The following is a 14,436-nucleotide window of genomic DNA, read 5'->3' on the forward strand; positions in this document are numbered from 1 at the left end:
TCGAATAGTCGAGCTAAAAATAGTAGGTGCGCAAGTTCATATCATGATAAAGACTCATGCAAGGTTTCATCAATTTATATCAAATACTTTTTGAGCTAGGCATGTCACAAGGTTAAAATGTGCATTTTTGACTTTTTCTGGGGCCATAACTCTAAAATTAGGGGGCGGAGCCAGACGAAAAATAGAAGGTGCGCAAGTTCATATCATGATAAAGACTCATGCAAGGTTTCATCAATAAATATCAATTACTTTTTGAGCTAGGCGAGTCACAAGATGAAAATGTGCATTTTTGACTATTTCAGGGGCCATGACTCTAAAATTAGGGGGCGGTGCCAGACGAAAAATAGAAGGTGCGCAAGTTCATATCATCATAAAGACTCATGCAAGGTTTCATCAATTTATATCAAATACTTTTTGAGCTAGGCGCGTCACGAACTTAAGACGGACGCACGGACAAGAGCATGGGGGGGGGGGGGGGGGGGGGCACAACGATATTGTTTTAAGTTTCAAGTCAATAGCTTTGATAGTAACAGAGATATTTGACTTTATCAATAACTTTATCGATGCTGGGGCGAGTGCAATACCTGTACTTTTTCTTCGAAAAGTCCAGCAAAAAAAGTTATAAATAGGGATCTAAGTCTATGTAATGGGTCTTTGTTCCTTTTATAAATTTCTAATAGAATACATGAAAACTGAAAAGTGTCATAAAATGATGCAGAAATGTTGACTCAACTGCCCAAAGAATGCAGAGATAAGGTACTGTAAGTGTATATGAATTCGCTGAGACAAATTTTCATGGAACTGTCCATTTTTGGCATTGTAGATATATTCACGCAATTTTGAATTAGCGGAGAAACAGGCATAAAATCATAAATTTGTGCATGGCAAAATATCCTCTCAAGGGAGGCTACTACAAGAGTTTTAACTCGTATAAAACATGGACAAATCAGGACAATGTCACAAATCAGTCATAGGTACATAACAGTACATAATTAGTACAAGTTGTGTCACATAATTATGTGCAAAATTACGTCATTAATCTGTTCGTGATTTATTGTCAGTCGCCTAAAATTAGTTTGTTTTTGTTTTTTGGGGTTTAACGCCATTTTTCAACAGTATTTCAGTCAGCCTAAAATTAGACCTTTTCCCCTGCTTTTCAATCATTGATACACTTCAGCTGTATCAGTCTTAAAAACCAGACAGCACTTTGCATATCTGCTGTATTTGCTGCTCACAGAACGGATGAGTTTAAGCAAGCGCCGTCAGACTCGAACATAAAATTCAAGTTTGTTCCAGCTTCTCGCACTAGAGAACTTCAACCTTTTATTGGACATTTTGGGCAACAATGATTTCAAATGTGCCTTAAAATCCGAGTTCCAGAAATGGTATTTGAGTCAGACCCAAAGTTAAAGACCAGCGGAAGTACTGAAACAGTAGATTAAAACCCCTTCTCTTCTATCTTAACATATCCCTTACAGAAGGATTATTTCAAGTCTTAATACAAGAAGTGGTAGTTTAAAATGTTAATCTACACTTATTGTTTTTTTTTCTCTATTTTTCCTGTGACAGTTCTAAAATCTATAATGGGTAACTGTATGAACATACTTTAGTTTATACATAATTTATTTTAGGTCCATTGTGAAGCAACATACTTTGGATTAGGCCCAACCAAGAGTGCTACAGAAAAAATTTGGTGCAGATCCATCAAGCGGTTCATGAGAAAAAAGTTGTTCAAAGGTGTTTCTATTTTAAGTTCTGGAAGTGAAATGGGTTAAGTGTAATAACTGAGAGAGCGAGAGATTCTGGCTTTAATGCTACAGACCAAGATTGGGGCAGATCCACTTAGAGCAGCAATTTAAAGCCTTATTTGATTTTTAGCTCCAGTGACCCCCAAAAGGGATTAAACATACAATCTGAACAAAGTTGAGAAAGGTGTACATAAGAATGCTACTGACCAAGTTTGATTAATATCCATCAAGTTGTTCATGCAAAGAGGTTTTTCTATTTTAGCTCTAGTGGTCTCTAAAAGGAACTAAGTAAAACCACATAAACAATTTTGAAAGAAGACTGCATGCACAAGAATGCTACAGACCAAGTTTTTTGAAGATCCATCAAGTGGTTCAGGCAAAGAAGTTGTTTAAAGTTTTTTCTTCTAGCTTAATTTGAACAAATTAGAGAGGGCTTCACATAAAGATGCTTTGTTGAAGATCCATAAAGTAGTTCATCAGAAGAAGTTGTTAAACATTTCTGCTGTTTTAAGCCGATCTACATCAAACATTTACCTTCTATAGAAAATGTTTGGTGCAAAGTAGGTCCATCTGCATCAGGTCTTTATTTGTACTGAAAACATCAGTGCAGTCCAAATCACAAAAATAACATTTCCACACAAGTTAAAAAATTAAAAGTAGTAAGAAAAGGATCCATTTATATTTGCAAGTATGTTAATTTAACGATAAATAGGTTTTTGCTTTTCCCTTAATTTTTTAAAAAATTCGTCAAGCCATCAATATACAGTCTAACTGGTGTCACCTCCAATCAGCAGTCATTTTGTGACACCCCTGGCAGATTTTCCTCTATTTCATCGCTTTATTCAGTGGTCACCTCCCATCCATGGTCAGCAGCCACTGAACTGCCTCCCAACTGTCGTATTTGACCCCTTTCAGCAGCTTATGTTTCATCCAAAACCAATTTTTAGGGGAAAATTGCCAAAGATACCCGATTTGAGATGGACATGATAGTTAAGTTTCATGTGACTTCACCACAATTTTTAACCAATGAAAAGTTTGTTGATGCCTACAACAACATGCCCATTTCGCAGTCGTTAAAGAAGTTAATTACTAATTGATTTTTAAATGATCAATTAATTACTTATGTTCTGTGTGAATTTAAACTGTTTGTAGGAAAGGTGCGAAATAGGCTTCATGGATTAAAGATGTTTAATGATTTTTAATGACTGCCGTACATCGTTGTTTTTTCCAAACAGAAGATCAAAACTACCTTGTGCTTTGCTCTTACTATTGTGAAGTATGCAAATTCGAACTTTGTTACTATTATTAAGTTAATTAAAGACTTGTATAAAATATCAATTTTCGTTGTCCACATAACCATCAGTTTTCCATAGTGCATTTGTTTTCTGAAGTGATACCTCATATGTGAATTCCTCTTCAAACAGAAATTATGTCCACTAAACGGAAATGTATGAATTTAGAGGAGCGTGTGAAGTGTCTTAAGTTACTAGAATCAGGAAAACGTTTGTGTGTTGTAGCCAGTGAACTGGATGTTGGATGTAGCCAGGTTCAAAATGTGTTAAAACGGAAACATGAGATTTTAGACAAGTATGAGGCAAATGGGAACTCGAGTGCAAAACGTCGGAAGAGAAAAATGGAATATGGCAAGATTAAAGATCTAGTGTATCGCTGGTTTCTTGATGCAAGTTCGCGTCTGGGGTTAATGTGTCCGGTCCGATAATCTGGGAGAAAGCCATGACATTTGCCAAGGAGTTAAATTTCAGTGAGTTTAAGGGAAGTAATGGCTGGTTAGACAGTTTCTTGAAATGTTACACAACAATATTGTTACATGAAGACTTTCCAAACAGTAGAAAATAAACTTTCTTGTTTTGTAAAGATAATGGTAAGCTTTATGTTACATTACATTACAGTAAAGAGACCAGCACTATTTCAAGTAAAATATGCTTCCATGAAAAGTAATTTCTTGTTGTCTTTATCTTTCAGAATGTGAAGTTGCAGTATTTTCCAGCCAACACAACATCTTCACTGCAACCAATGAATGCCGGGATAATCCAAGCAGTCAAGCTGAAGTATTGTCAGTGTCCGCTCCAGCATGTCCTGCTAGAATTGGAGAAAGAACCAACAAAACTTTGACCAGAGATTCTGCGAAACATCACCATGCTGCAAGCCATCTACTGGATCAACTCTGCATGGCAGGAAGTGAAGACTGACACTATTCAGAAGTGCTTTGCTAAATGTGGGTTTACCGGGTCTAGTGTTAGAGACAGTGAATCAGTTTTTCACACTGAATTTGACACTGAAGATGATTATCCATTAGCAGTTCTGAAATTGTCATCAGAACTCTTCGGTTGTGAATTCAAAAAGCTGCTTGAAATTGACAATCAGTTTTCAACATGCGACAACAACCTACAAGATTAAGACAAGCCTGCCAGTAATTCTCAGGCATTTAGGCCCGTGTGCCCCTGCGGAATATGAAAGTGACCAGGAACAAGATGATGTCCCATTTGAATCAAGTGTTTAAGTTATAGTGATGTTTCTCAGTATCTTGAAAACAAGAGGGCTATGATGGCCCTATATATCGCTCACCAGAGTTGATCCGGCCTACTGTCGTAGTTTTTTACCCCACATAAGCCAGTTTCGAATTTAACCTAGAGATCATCAAGACAAACATTCTGACCAAGTTTCATACAGATTGAGTCACAACTGTAGCCTTTAGTGTTCACAAACTTTGCCTTTGATTTGACCATGTGACCTAGTTTTTGACCCTAAATGACCCAGATTAAAACTTGACCTAGAGATCATCAAGACAAACATTCTGACCAAGTTTCATAAAGATTGAGTCACAACTTTGGCCTATAGTGTTCACAAGGTTTTACTTTGATCTGGCCTACTGACATACTTTTTGACCCCGCATGACCCAGTTTCAAAACTGATCTAGAGATCATCAAGGCAAACATTCTGACAAAGTTTCATAAATATTGGGTCACAACTGTGACCTCTAGAGTATTCACAAGCTTTTCCTTTGATCTGACCTACTAACCTAGTTTTTGAACCCACATGACTTAAATTTAAACTTGACCTAGAGATCATCAAGACAAACATTCTGACCAAATTTCATAAAGATTCAGTCAAAATATTGGCCTCTAGAGTGTTCACAAGCTATTCCTTTGATCTGGTCTCCTGACCTAGTTTTTGACCCAACATGACACAGATTTGAACTTGGCCTAGAGATCATCAAGACTAACATTCTGACAAAGTTTTATAAAGATTGGGTCACAATTGTGGCCTCTAGAGTGTTCAAAAGCTTTTCCTTTGATTTGACCGTGTGACCTAGTTTTTGACTCCACATGACCCAGATTCGAACTTGACCTACAGATAATCAAGACAAACATTCTGACTAATTCTAATGAGTTTCAAACTTGAAATCTGGTCTCTTAGAGCGTTGACAAGATTTCCATTTGATCTGGTCTAGTGACCTAGGTTTTGAACCCACATGACCCAGTTTCAAACTTGACCTAGAAATCACTAAGACAAACATTCTGACCAAGTTTTAAAAAGATTGAGTCACAACTGTGGCCTCTATTCACAAGCTTTTCCATTGATTTGAATGGGTGACCTAGTTTTTGACCCAACATGACCCAGATATTATCAAGACAAACATTCTGACCAAGTTTCATAAAGATTTGGATAAAAAAATTGGCGTCTAGAGTGTTCACAAGCTTTTCCTTTGATCTTGCCTACTGACCTAGTTTTTGACCCCACATGACCAAGATTCAAACTTGGCCTAGAGACCATCAAGAAAAACACCCTGCCCAAATTTCATAAAGATTGGGTCACAAATTTAGCGTCTAGAGTTTTCACAAGCTTTTCCTTTGATCTTGCCTACTGACCTAGTTTTTGACCCAACATGACCCATATTCAAACTTCACCTAGAGACCATCAAGACAAACACCCTGCCCAAATTTTATAAAGATTGGGTCAAAACTGTGGTCTCTTAGAGTGTTCAAAAGCTTTTCCTTTGATTTGCCCAGGTGACCTAGTTTTTGACCCCACATGACCCAGATTCAAACCTGACTTATAGATAATCAAGAAAAACATTCTGACTAATTCTAATGAGTTTCAAACTTGAACTGTGGTCTCTAGAGTGTTGACAAGATTTTCCTTTTATCTAGCCTAGTGACCTAGTTTTTGACCCCATATTACCCAGTTTCAAATCTGACCTAGAAATCATTAAGACAAACATTCTGACCCAGTTTCAAAAAGATTTGAGTCACAACTGTGGCCTCTAATGAAATTCACAAGCTTTTCCTTTGATTTGACCGGGTAACCTAGTTTATGACCCCACATGATTCAGATTCAAACTTGACCTAGATATCATCAAGGTGAACATTCTGACAAATTTTCATGAAGATCCATTGAAAAATTATGGCCTCTAGGGAGGTCACAAGGTTTTTCTATTTTTAGACCTACCGACTAGTTTTGGATTGCACATGACCCAGTTGCAAACGTGACCTAGATATCATCAAGGAGAACATTCTGACCAATTTTCATGAAGATCCATTGAAAAGTATGGCCTCTAGAGAGGTCACAAGGTTTCTCTATTTTTAGACCTACTGACCTAGTTTTTTACTGCATGTGACCCAGTTTCAAATCTGACCTGGATATCATCAAGCTGAACATTCTGACCAATTTTCATGAAGATCCATTGAAAAATATGGCCTCTAGGGAGGTCACACGGTTTTTCTATTATTTGACCTACTGACCTAGTTTTTGAGGGCACATGACCCAGTTTTGAACTTGACCTAGATATCATCAAGGTGAGCATTCTGATCAACTTTTATAACGATCCCATGAAAAATGTGACCTCTAGAGTGGTCACAAGCAAAAGTTTACGCACGGACACTAGTACGGACGACAGACGCCACGTGATCACAAAAGCTCACTTTGTGACTGGTGAGCTAAAAATGCAAAGGTGTGTACCTACAGCTTGTAGGGATGCGAATCTACCTTGCACAGTAACACATCAGCCTTAAGTACAAATGCACAAAACAAATAAATGCTACATTTATGTGTACTTTAGTTTAAAAAGTTCTTATTCAGATATACATAACATGATACATCATATCTACAGATAACATAAGGATTACGAAAAAAGTACAGTGTGTCCTTCTCCTATGTGCACTTCAGATATCACAGTGCTGCTTTTCAAAAAATACTGTCTGAAAATTCAGACTATATAAGATATTTCAAGGCATTAATTTTCTTTACCATAAAGCAGCACTTCTAGCTTTTTATGCCCCCGAAGGGAGGCATATTAGTTTTCCACTGTCCGTCCATTCGTTCGTTAGTTCGTTCGTCACAACGTTAACTTTTTGCATGAAGGCACTTTACTCGCGAACCACTGCACCCAAGACCTTCAAACTTCACATGCTGATAGTACTTATTGAGTACACCACCCCTACTGACATTGGGGTCACCAGGTCAAAGGTCAAGGTCACTGGAGCCAACGTTAAGTTTTTGCATGAAGGCACTTTACTCGCAAACCACTGCATCCAGGACCTTCAAACTTCACATGCTGATAGTACTTATTGAGTACACCACCCCTATTGCCTTTGGGGTCACCAGGTCAAAGTCACAGAGGCCAATGTTAACTTTTTGCATGAAGGCACTTTACTCGCGAACCACTGCACCCAGGACCTTCAAACTTCACGTGCTGATAGTACTTATTAAGATAACCACCCCTACTGACTTTGGGGTCACCAGGTCAAAGGTCAAGGTCATAGAAACCAACGTTAACTTTTTGCACGAAGGCACTTTACTCGCGAACCACTGCACCCAGGACCTTCAAACTTCACACGCTGATAGTACTTATTGAGTACACCACACCTACTGTCTTTGGGGTCACCAGGTCAAAGGTCAAGGTCACAGGGGCCAACGTTAACTTCTTGCATAAAGGCACATTACTTGCAAACCACTGCATCCAGGACCTTCAAACTTCATATGCTGATAGTACTTATTGAGTACACTACCTCTACTGACTTTGGGGTCACCAGGTCAAAGGTCAAGGTCACAAGGGCTAATGTTAACTTTTTGCATGAAGGCACTTTACTCGCGAACCACTGCACCAAGGACCTTCAAACTTCACATGCTGATAGTACTTATTGAGTACACCACCCCTACTGACTTTGGGGTCACCAGGTCAAAGGTCAAGGTCACAAGGGCCAACGTTAACTTTTTGCATGAAGGCACTTTACTCGTGAACCACTTCACCCAGCACCTTTAGACTTCACATTCTGATAGTACTTATTGAGTACACCACCCCTACTGACTTTGGGGTTACCAGGTCAAAGGTAAAGGTGCTGCGGGAGCATTTGTCACCATTAGTGACAGCTCTTGTTTTTTATGTATTTTTTTTTTACTTTATTTATTGGGTGTGTCACAGTTGGAAGATTTGAAATGTGATGGTCACACCAACTACGAACATTCAACTTTATTGAAGAATTCAAGAGTTGTATAGCCGGGGTACTTGAAAACCAGTTAATCGACAAGATCAATTCCAGTGTGAAGTTCAGCCTGATGTTTGACAAGAGCACCGATGTGTCTGTCCACCTGAATATGGTAATGTACATTAGGGTTCTTGAGTCTGATGAGTTTGGTTATACTTCCCTAGGTACTTACTTCTTTGGGATAGACAGCTTGTCTAGGGCAAACTCAGTATATACTTAGGTCATGGAGATGTTGAAGGTCAAAGGTATAAGTTTGTCTAATCTCTGTGGTGTGAGCACAGATGGTGCAGCAGTTATGATTGGTCACAAGTCTGGTGTAGTTACAAGGTTAAAGAGAGAGGTACCCAGTGTTTTGGCCACACATTGCATTGCCCACAGGTTAGCGTTAAGTTGTTGTACTGGTACTGATGCTATCCCTTACATGGTCAAAGTGCAAGAGGTCATCAACAGTGTTTACAAGTATTTTCACTACTCCCCTAAGAATATGGCCATGCTTGAAGCTATTCAGTCTCTAACTCCAGGTCAAAGTCAGAGGTTTAAGGAGGTATTTCATACCCGTTGGCTCAGTTTTGAAGGATCAGTGTCTGCCATGGTCACCAACTTCTCTAATTTGATTTCTGTCTTTCTTGAGGAGAATTTAGGAAAAGCACTGAGCCGACACAAGTCACTTACCTGCTTCAAGTTTTTGTATGTCGTGCATTTTCTTTGTGATGTGTTTAAACCCTTGGCAATCCTGTCAAAGATGTATCAGAAGCAGGACCTTGATTTCACAGAGGTTACTTCTTTGCTCAGGTCAACTATTGATTGTGTCAGTGACTTTCAGGTCAAGAAAAATGGTCAGACGCTCACAGAATTTCTTGATCTGGTCCCTTCTGGTTGATGCTGATGGTCTGGTCACATTCCAGTTCCAAGGTCACACTATTAGGGACAGTTCTAAGCAGAGAGAGTCCAGTCAAAGTTTGTGACCAGTTTTTAACTGGTCTGGTCAAAAGTTTAAATGTCCACCTTTCTGATAATGAGAATGGTTCAGTTCTGACTGCTCTCAGTAATTTCTTTAATCCATTAGTCAGTAAAGCCTGCAAAGGTACTGACATAGATGTGGTCAACGAATACCTTGCCACTGTTTGGATGAAAGGTTGCAAGGATGAACTTTCATGCTTCCTAAATTTTGCCCATGCAAGCCATGACAATGGCAATAAATCGGTCGAATCCACTAGGGACATGGCAAATCTTGCACAAAGAAATAAAAATATGTACCCAGCTGCTTCTGAGGCAGCAGGTTACCTGTGGCCCCCCCCCCCCCCCCATTTCCACTGTTGAATGTGAACGGGGTTCAGCAATCAATACCGTATCAAAACTTGCTTGAGAAACTCTCTAGCAATGTCAGCTCTGAACATCAATTGATGGGCCAGGTTTAACTGACTTTGATTTTGGATGTGCTATTAAGAAATGGAAAACTCTGAAGACTAGAAGAATCTTAATGTAATATCCATAGTGATGATGATATCCAGTTGCCTAGACATATTTACAAGCTGTAACATTAAATTTCTATACTGTCAAATTTATAAGCCACAGTTTAATCCCAAATCCCAGTAGGTTACAGGCTGCCCTCTGATCAATGGTCACCTGGCATAAGCAGCCAAATTGTCTGTTTTCTCTGGCTGGCTGTTTAAGACAGGTTAGACTGTATTTGTCAAGTTGAATAATACATATGCGTTTTCACATTATTAAAAGAATGGTAGTGGTCCACCAATACAGTCATTTTGCAATATGGGAACAGCAGTCAATAATGCAAAAATAGTATGCTTTGTTCAAACTTCAAGTGCTCTGCTGAAAGAGATGAAATCAATTTAATCAAATTACTTGATTATACAAACAAAGAATACATTATTACGTATTTGTTGTGCTTGGAGCTTTGTTCCTGGCTGCTTTAATTCAGATCAACACTATTGCTAATTAAAGTCTAAGACATTAGTGTTTATTGTTACATGCTTTCAATTGGGTTATATTCAAGACAGCAATAAGAGCAAAAAACTAAAAGGCCTTAGCAAAAAAAAGCAATATTTTTATTCCCGTGAGGCAAAGGGGATAATTGTTAATTGGTCTCAGATGCCCATTATCTAAGGTTTCAATCCATTCCAACGTGATACTGAGATACAGCTTACATACAAAAACTTACAAAAAAGTAACACTCCTGGGCTAATTGTACAAGCAAATTCGAAAGAATTTGGTTCCCCGAAGGTTGGGTGAGGAATGGTTATAAAAATATTTTGGCAAAAATTAAGGATGTACTAATAACAAATAATTTCATTAGTCAAATCATTTTAAAGAAATGAATGTTTTTTTTGTTTTTCTTTGGGGGGGGGGTGGGGGTGAGGGTACAAAATTTCACCTGTTGATATAAATATTGATGGAAAATTAAAAATAAAAAACAAGAGGGTCATGATGACCCTGGATCGCTCACCTGAGTAATATGAGCTACATCTTTCAAATGTCAAAATGATGATAAAATATTAAGAAAGTCAGTAGGTCACATTCATGGTCAATGAAATTCAGTTTTACAATTTGTGTACAAAACTGTGTATGTCATCAAAATTTCAAGGCTGCATCTTAAAAAACAAGAAAGTAGGTCAGTAGGTCAAGGTCACAGTCAAGTGACATCATATTACTTGGGGTCATCAGGTAATTATAATTAAACAGTCTTGGAAATAGGATCTGATGATTTTTAAGTATTTTTTCCTATATAACTCACATAATAACTAAGTGACCCAGGGCGGGGCCTCTTTTAACCCCAGGGGCAGAATTTGAATAATTTTGGTAGAGGACTACTAGACAATGCATCATACCAAATATCAAAAGCCTAGGTCGTATGGTTTCAGACAAGAAAATTTTTAAAGCTTTTTCCTATATAAGTCTATATAAAACTTGGGACCCCCAGGGTAAGGCCTCTTTTCACCCCTTGGGTACAATTTAAACAATTTTAGTAGAGGACCATAAGACAATGCTACATTACAAATATCAAAGGTCTAAGTGTTGTGGTTACAGACAAGAAGATTTTTTAAATTTTTTCCTGTAAAACTTGGGACTCCCCAGGACGGGGCCATATTTGATCCTAGGGGGATAATTTGAACAATCTTGGTAGATGACCACTAGATGATGCTACATACCAAATATCAAAGCCCTAGGCCATGTGGTTTTGTACAAGAAGATTTTTTTAATTTTTTCCTGTAAAACTTGGGACCCCCCAGGACGGGGCCATATTTGATCCTAGGGGGATAATTTGAACAATCTTGGTAGATGACCACTAGATGATGCTACATACCAAATATCAAAGCCCTAGGCCATGTGGTTTTGTACAAGAAGATTTTCAAAATTTTCCCTATATAAGTATATATAAACCATGTGACCCCAGGGGCGGGGCCATATTTGACCCTAGGGAAATAATTTGAACAATCTTGGTAGAGGACCACTAGATGATGCTACATACCAAATATCAAAGCCCTAGGCCATGTAGTTTTGTACAAGAAGATTTTCAAAGTTTTCCCTATATAAGTCTATATAAACCATGTGACCCCCGGGGCGGGGCCATATTTGACCCTAGGGGGATAATTTGAACAATTTTGGTAGAGGACCACAAGATGATGCTACACACCAGATATCAAAGCCCTAGGTCCTGTGGTTTTGGACAAGAGGATTTTTAGAGTTTTCCCTTTGGTTGCCATGGCAACCAGAGTTCTGCATGGAATGAAATTTTGAAAGGGGACCACCCAAGGATCATTCCTGTGAAGTTTGGTGTAATTCTGCCAAGTGGTTTTCAAGAAGAAGACTTTTTTAGAAAATGTTGATGGACGGACGACACACGACGGATGACAGACATTGAGCGGTCACAATAGCCTTTGGCTCAGGTGAGCTAAAAAAAACAAAAAAAAACTAGAGATGCTTTTGAGAAAAGCGCATGCCTCCCACAACTGCCCCTATGAAAAATGTTAGTTTCTCTAGATGTTTTAGACGAGAAATGTTCGACTTAGAGAGCGGACAAGAGTAAACAGACAAGCTGAACAAATGTTGCAGAGGTCCACTAGGCCATGCTACATGTGAAATATCTAAGCTCTAGGCCTTCTGGTTTATTTTTAGAATTTTTTTAAAGATTTTCATATGTAAAATCAAGTGACCCCTAGGGCGGGGTTAATTTTGACCCTGGGGTCATGATTTGAATAACTTTAGTAGAGGTCCAATAGGCAATGCTACAAGTCAAATATCTAAGCTCCAGGGCTTATGCTTTTTGAGAAGAAGATTTTTTAAGATTTTCCTATGTACAATCAAGTAACCCCTGGGGCGGGGTCAATTTTGAACCTGGGGTCATGATTTGAACAAATTTGGTAGAGGTCCACTAGGCAATGCTTCACACCACATATCTAAGCTCTAGGGCTTCTGGTTTTTGAGAAGATTTTTAAAGATTTTCCTTTCGGTTGCCATGGCAACCAGAGTTCTCCATGGAATTCAATTCTTTAAACAATTTTGAAAGGGGGCCACCCAAGGATCATTCCTGTGAAGTTTGGTGTAATTCTGCCCAGTGGTTTTCAAGAAGAAGTTTTTTTTACAAATTGTTGACGCACGACGGACGACGCACATCAAGCAGTCACATTGGCTCACCTTGTCACTTCGTGACAGGTGAGCTAAAAATTAATGTAATGAGTGGAAACTGTTTTTTTTTTATATTTTCAGTAACAGTCATCTTGAACTTGAACCTAGTGACCTCATATATATATTATGCAATCCTAGCTGCCTATATTCCAGGTTTCATTGCAATCTGTCACTCCAAAATCAAGTTACTGAGCCGAAACCAATACAAATGTAGTTGGTGCCACCACACCCAATGATTTTCATTAAAAACCTGGTTAAAAAGAAACATTTTCACAATACATGGCAGTTATTTGTGCCATTTTTTTTTTTTTTTTTTTTGAAATCTCACTTTTTATCTTAAGATAATTACAGGAAGTTTGACTTGTATCAAGAAATGTGTATGTGTAAGATTTATGACCATTATTGCTGTTTTGTAACAGTATACAATTATGTACATTTGCCAGAGGCTTACAATGAAGACTGGGCTTGCCCAATAAAAATAAAGTCGTTATTAGTATTATGTTCTTTTGGGTGCTTTGAGATAATATACTTTGCCACACTTGTCCTGAAAAGTCATTAAACCACATCTGTATCACTTTTGCTTACAATGCCTTACAATTTTGTTAACCGCTAGAACAAATTAATAAAACCTGAACCAAACATAAAACTGCTGTGAAAATAAACCATAAAAAAAAACATGATTTGTTTTGTTCGATTTACTTCAAATTAATATTACTAAAATTACTTGCACTTGGTCTATTGTAAAAAAAATCATAATTATCTAATGTTTATTACTTTTCCATGAAAAACTTCACATTTAAAAGATGCGGGTATAACAGTATACTGTTTGGGAACCATTTTCCGGACACATTTTCATATTTCGGCTTCATTATTCCCTAAAAATATATTTGATATAAGTGAAGCCCATACTGCACAAACTTCAGCTCCTTCCACATCCGATGTTGTAATCTGTGTGAGCATCGCGTTGTGACGTAAAATATGGGTTCCATGGAGCCTCAAATGGGGTCACTAAAATAAGTTATTTTTCCCGTCAGGTAAACCAGTATCCGGACAAATATTTTGACGTTGTTTGTTTTTAAATTGATATCAAAATAAGTTATTAAACTATTTCTACACATTTCTTTATCATTCATCTCTTCAAAACTGCAAATGAAACATAACCTGACATTCAATAGCAGCTACGAAAGCAAACCGAGGTTGACTATAAAAACTCAAATTTCGTCATACGAATAGAATAAAATTATTGCAAAAATCGACAGCCCTGCATCTTACGTAACCTTTAGGTGAAATTAAAAGTAGAACATGTTATCAGCAAACAATCATTATGTAGTTTGATTATTTCTTCCCTACTTGATACCTCAGCATGTGTGAACTACTGCGCATGCGCAATGCTATATTCATGCCCTGTTAAGACAGAAAGTTGTTTTGTAAACGCAGGTGAGTTATCATCACAGACCAAAACATTATACAGCCTAATAAAATAGTGGTTTGTTGTAGACATGAAGAACAAACATCTAAATGATCTAGATAAAACAATT

General features: G+C 37.9%; 1 protein-coding gene across 1 annotated transcript; it reads left to right on the forward strand.

Moving 5' to 3' along the window:
* Positions 1–8,477: 8,477 nt before the first annotated feature.
* LOC128556649 (E3 SUMO-protein ligase KIAA1586-like) lies at positions 8,478–9,134 on the forward strand. Its single transcript, XM_053542232.1, has one exon. It carries the CDS (start codon positions 8,478–8,480, stop codon positions 9,132–9,134), a length of 657 nt encoding a protein of 218 aa, XP_053398207.1.
* The last annotated feature ends 5,302 nt before the right edge of the window (positions 9,135–14,436 follow it).

This window comes from Mercenaria mercenaria, chromosome 4 (genome assembly GCF_021730395.1).
Source record: "Mercenaria mercenaria strain notata chromosome 4, MADL_Memer_1, whole genome shotgun sequence".
Classification (NCBI taxonomy): Eukaryota; Metazoa; Mollusca; class Bivalvia; order Venerida; family Veneridae; genus Mercenaria; species Mercenaria mercenaria.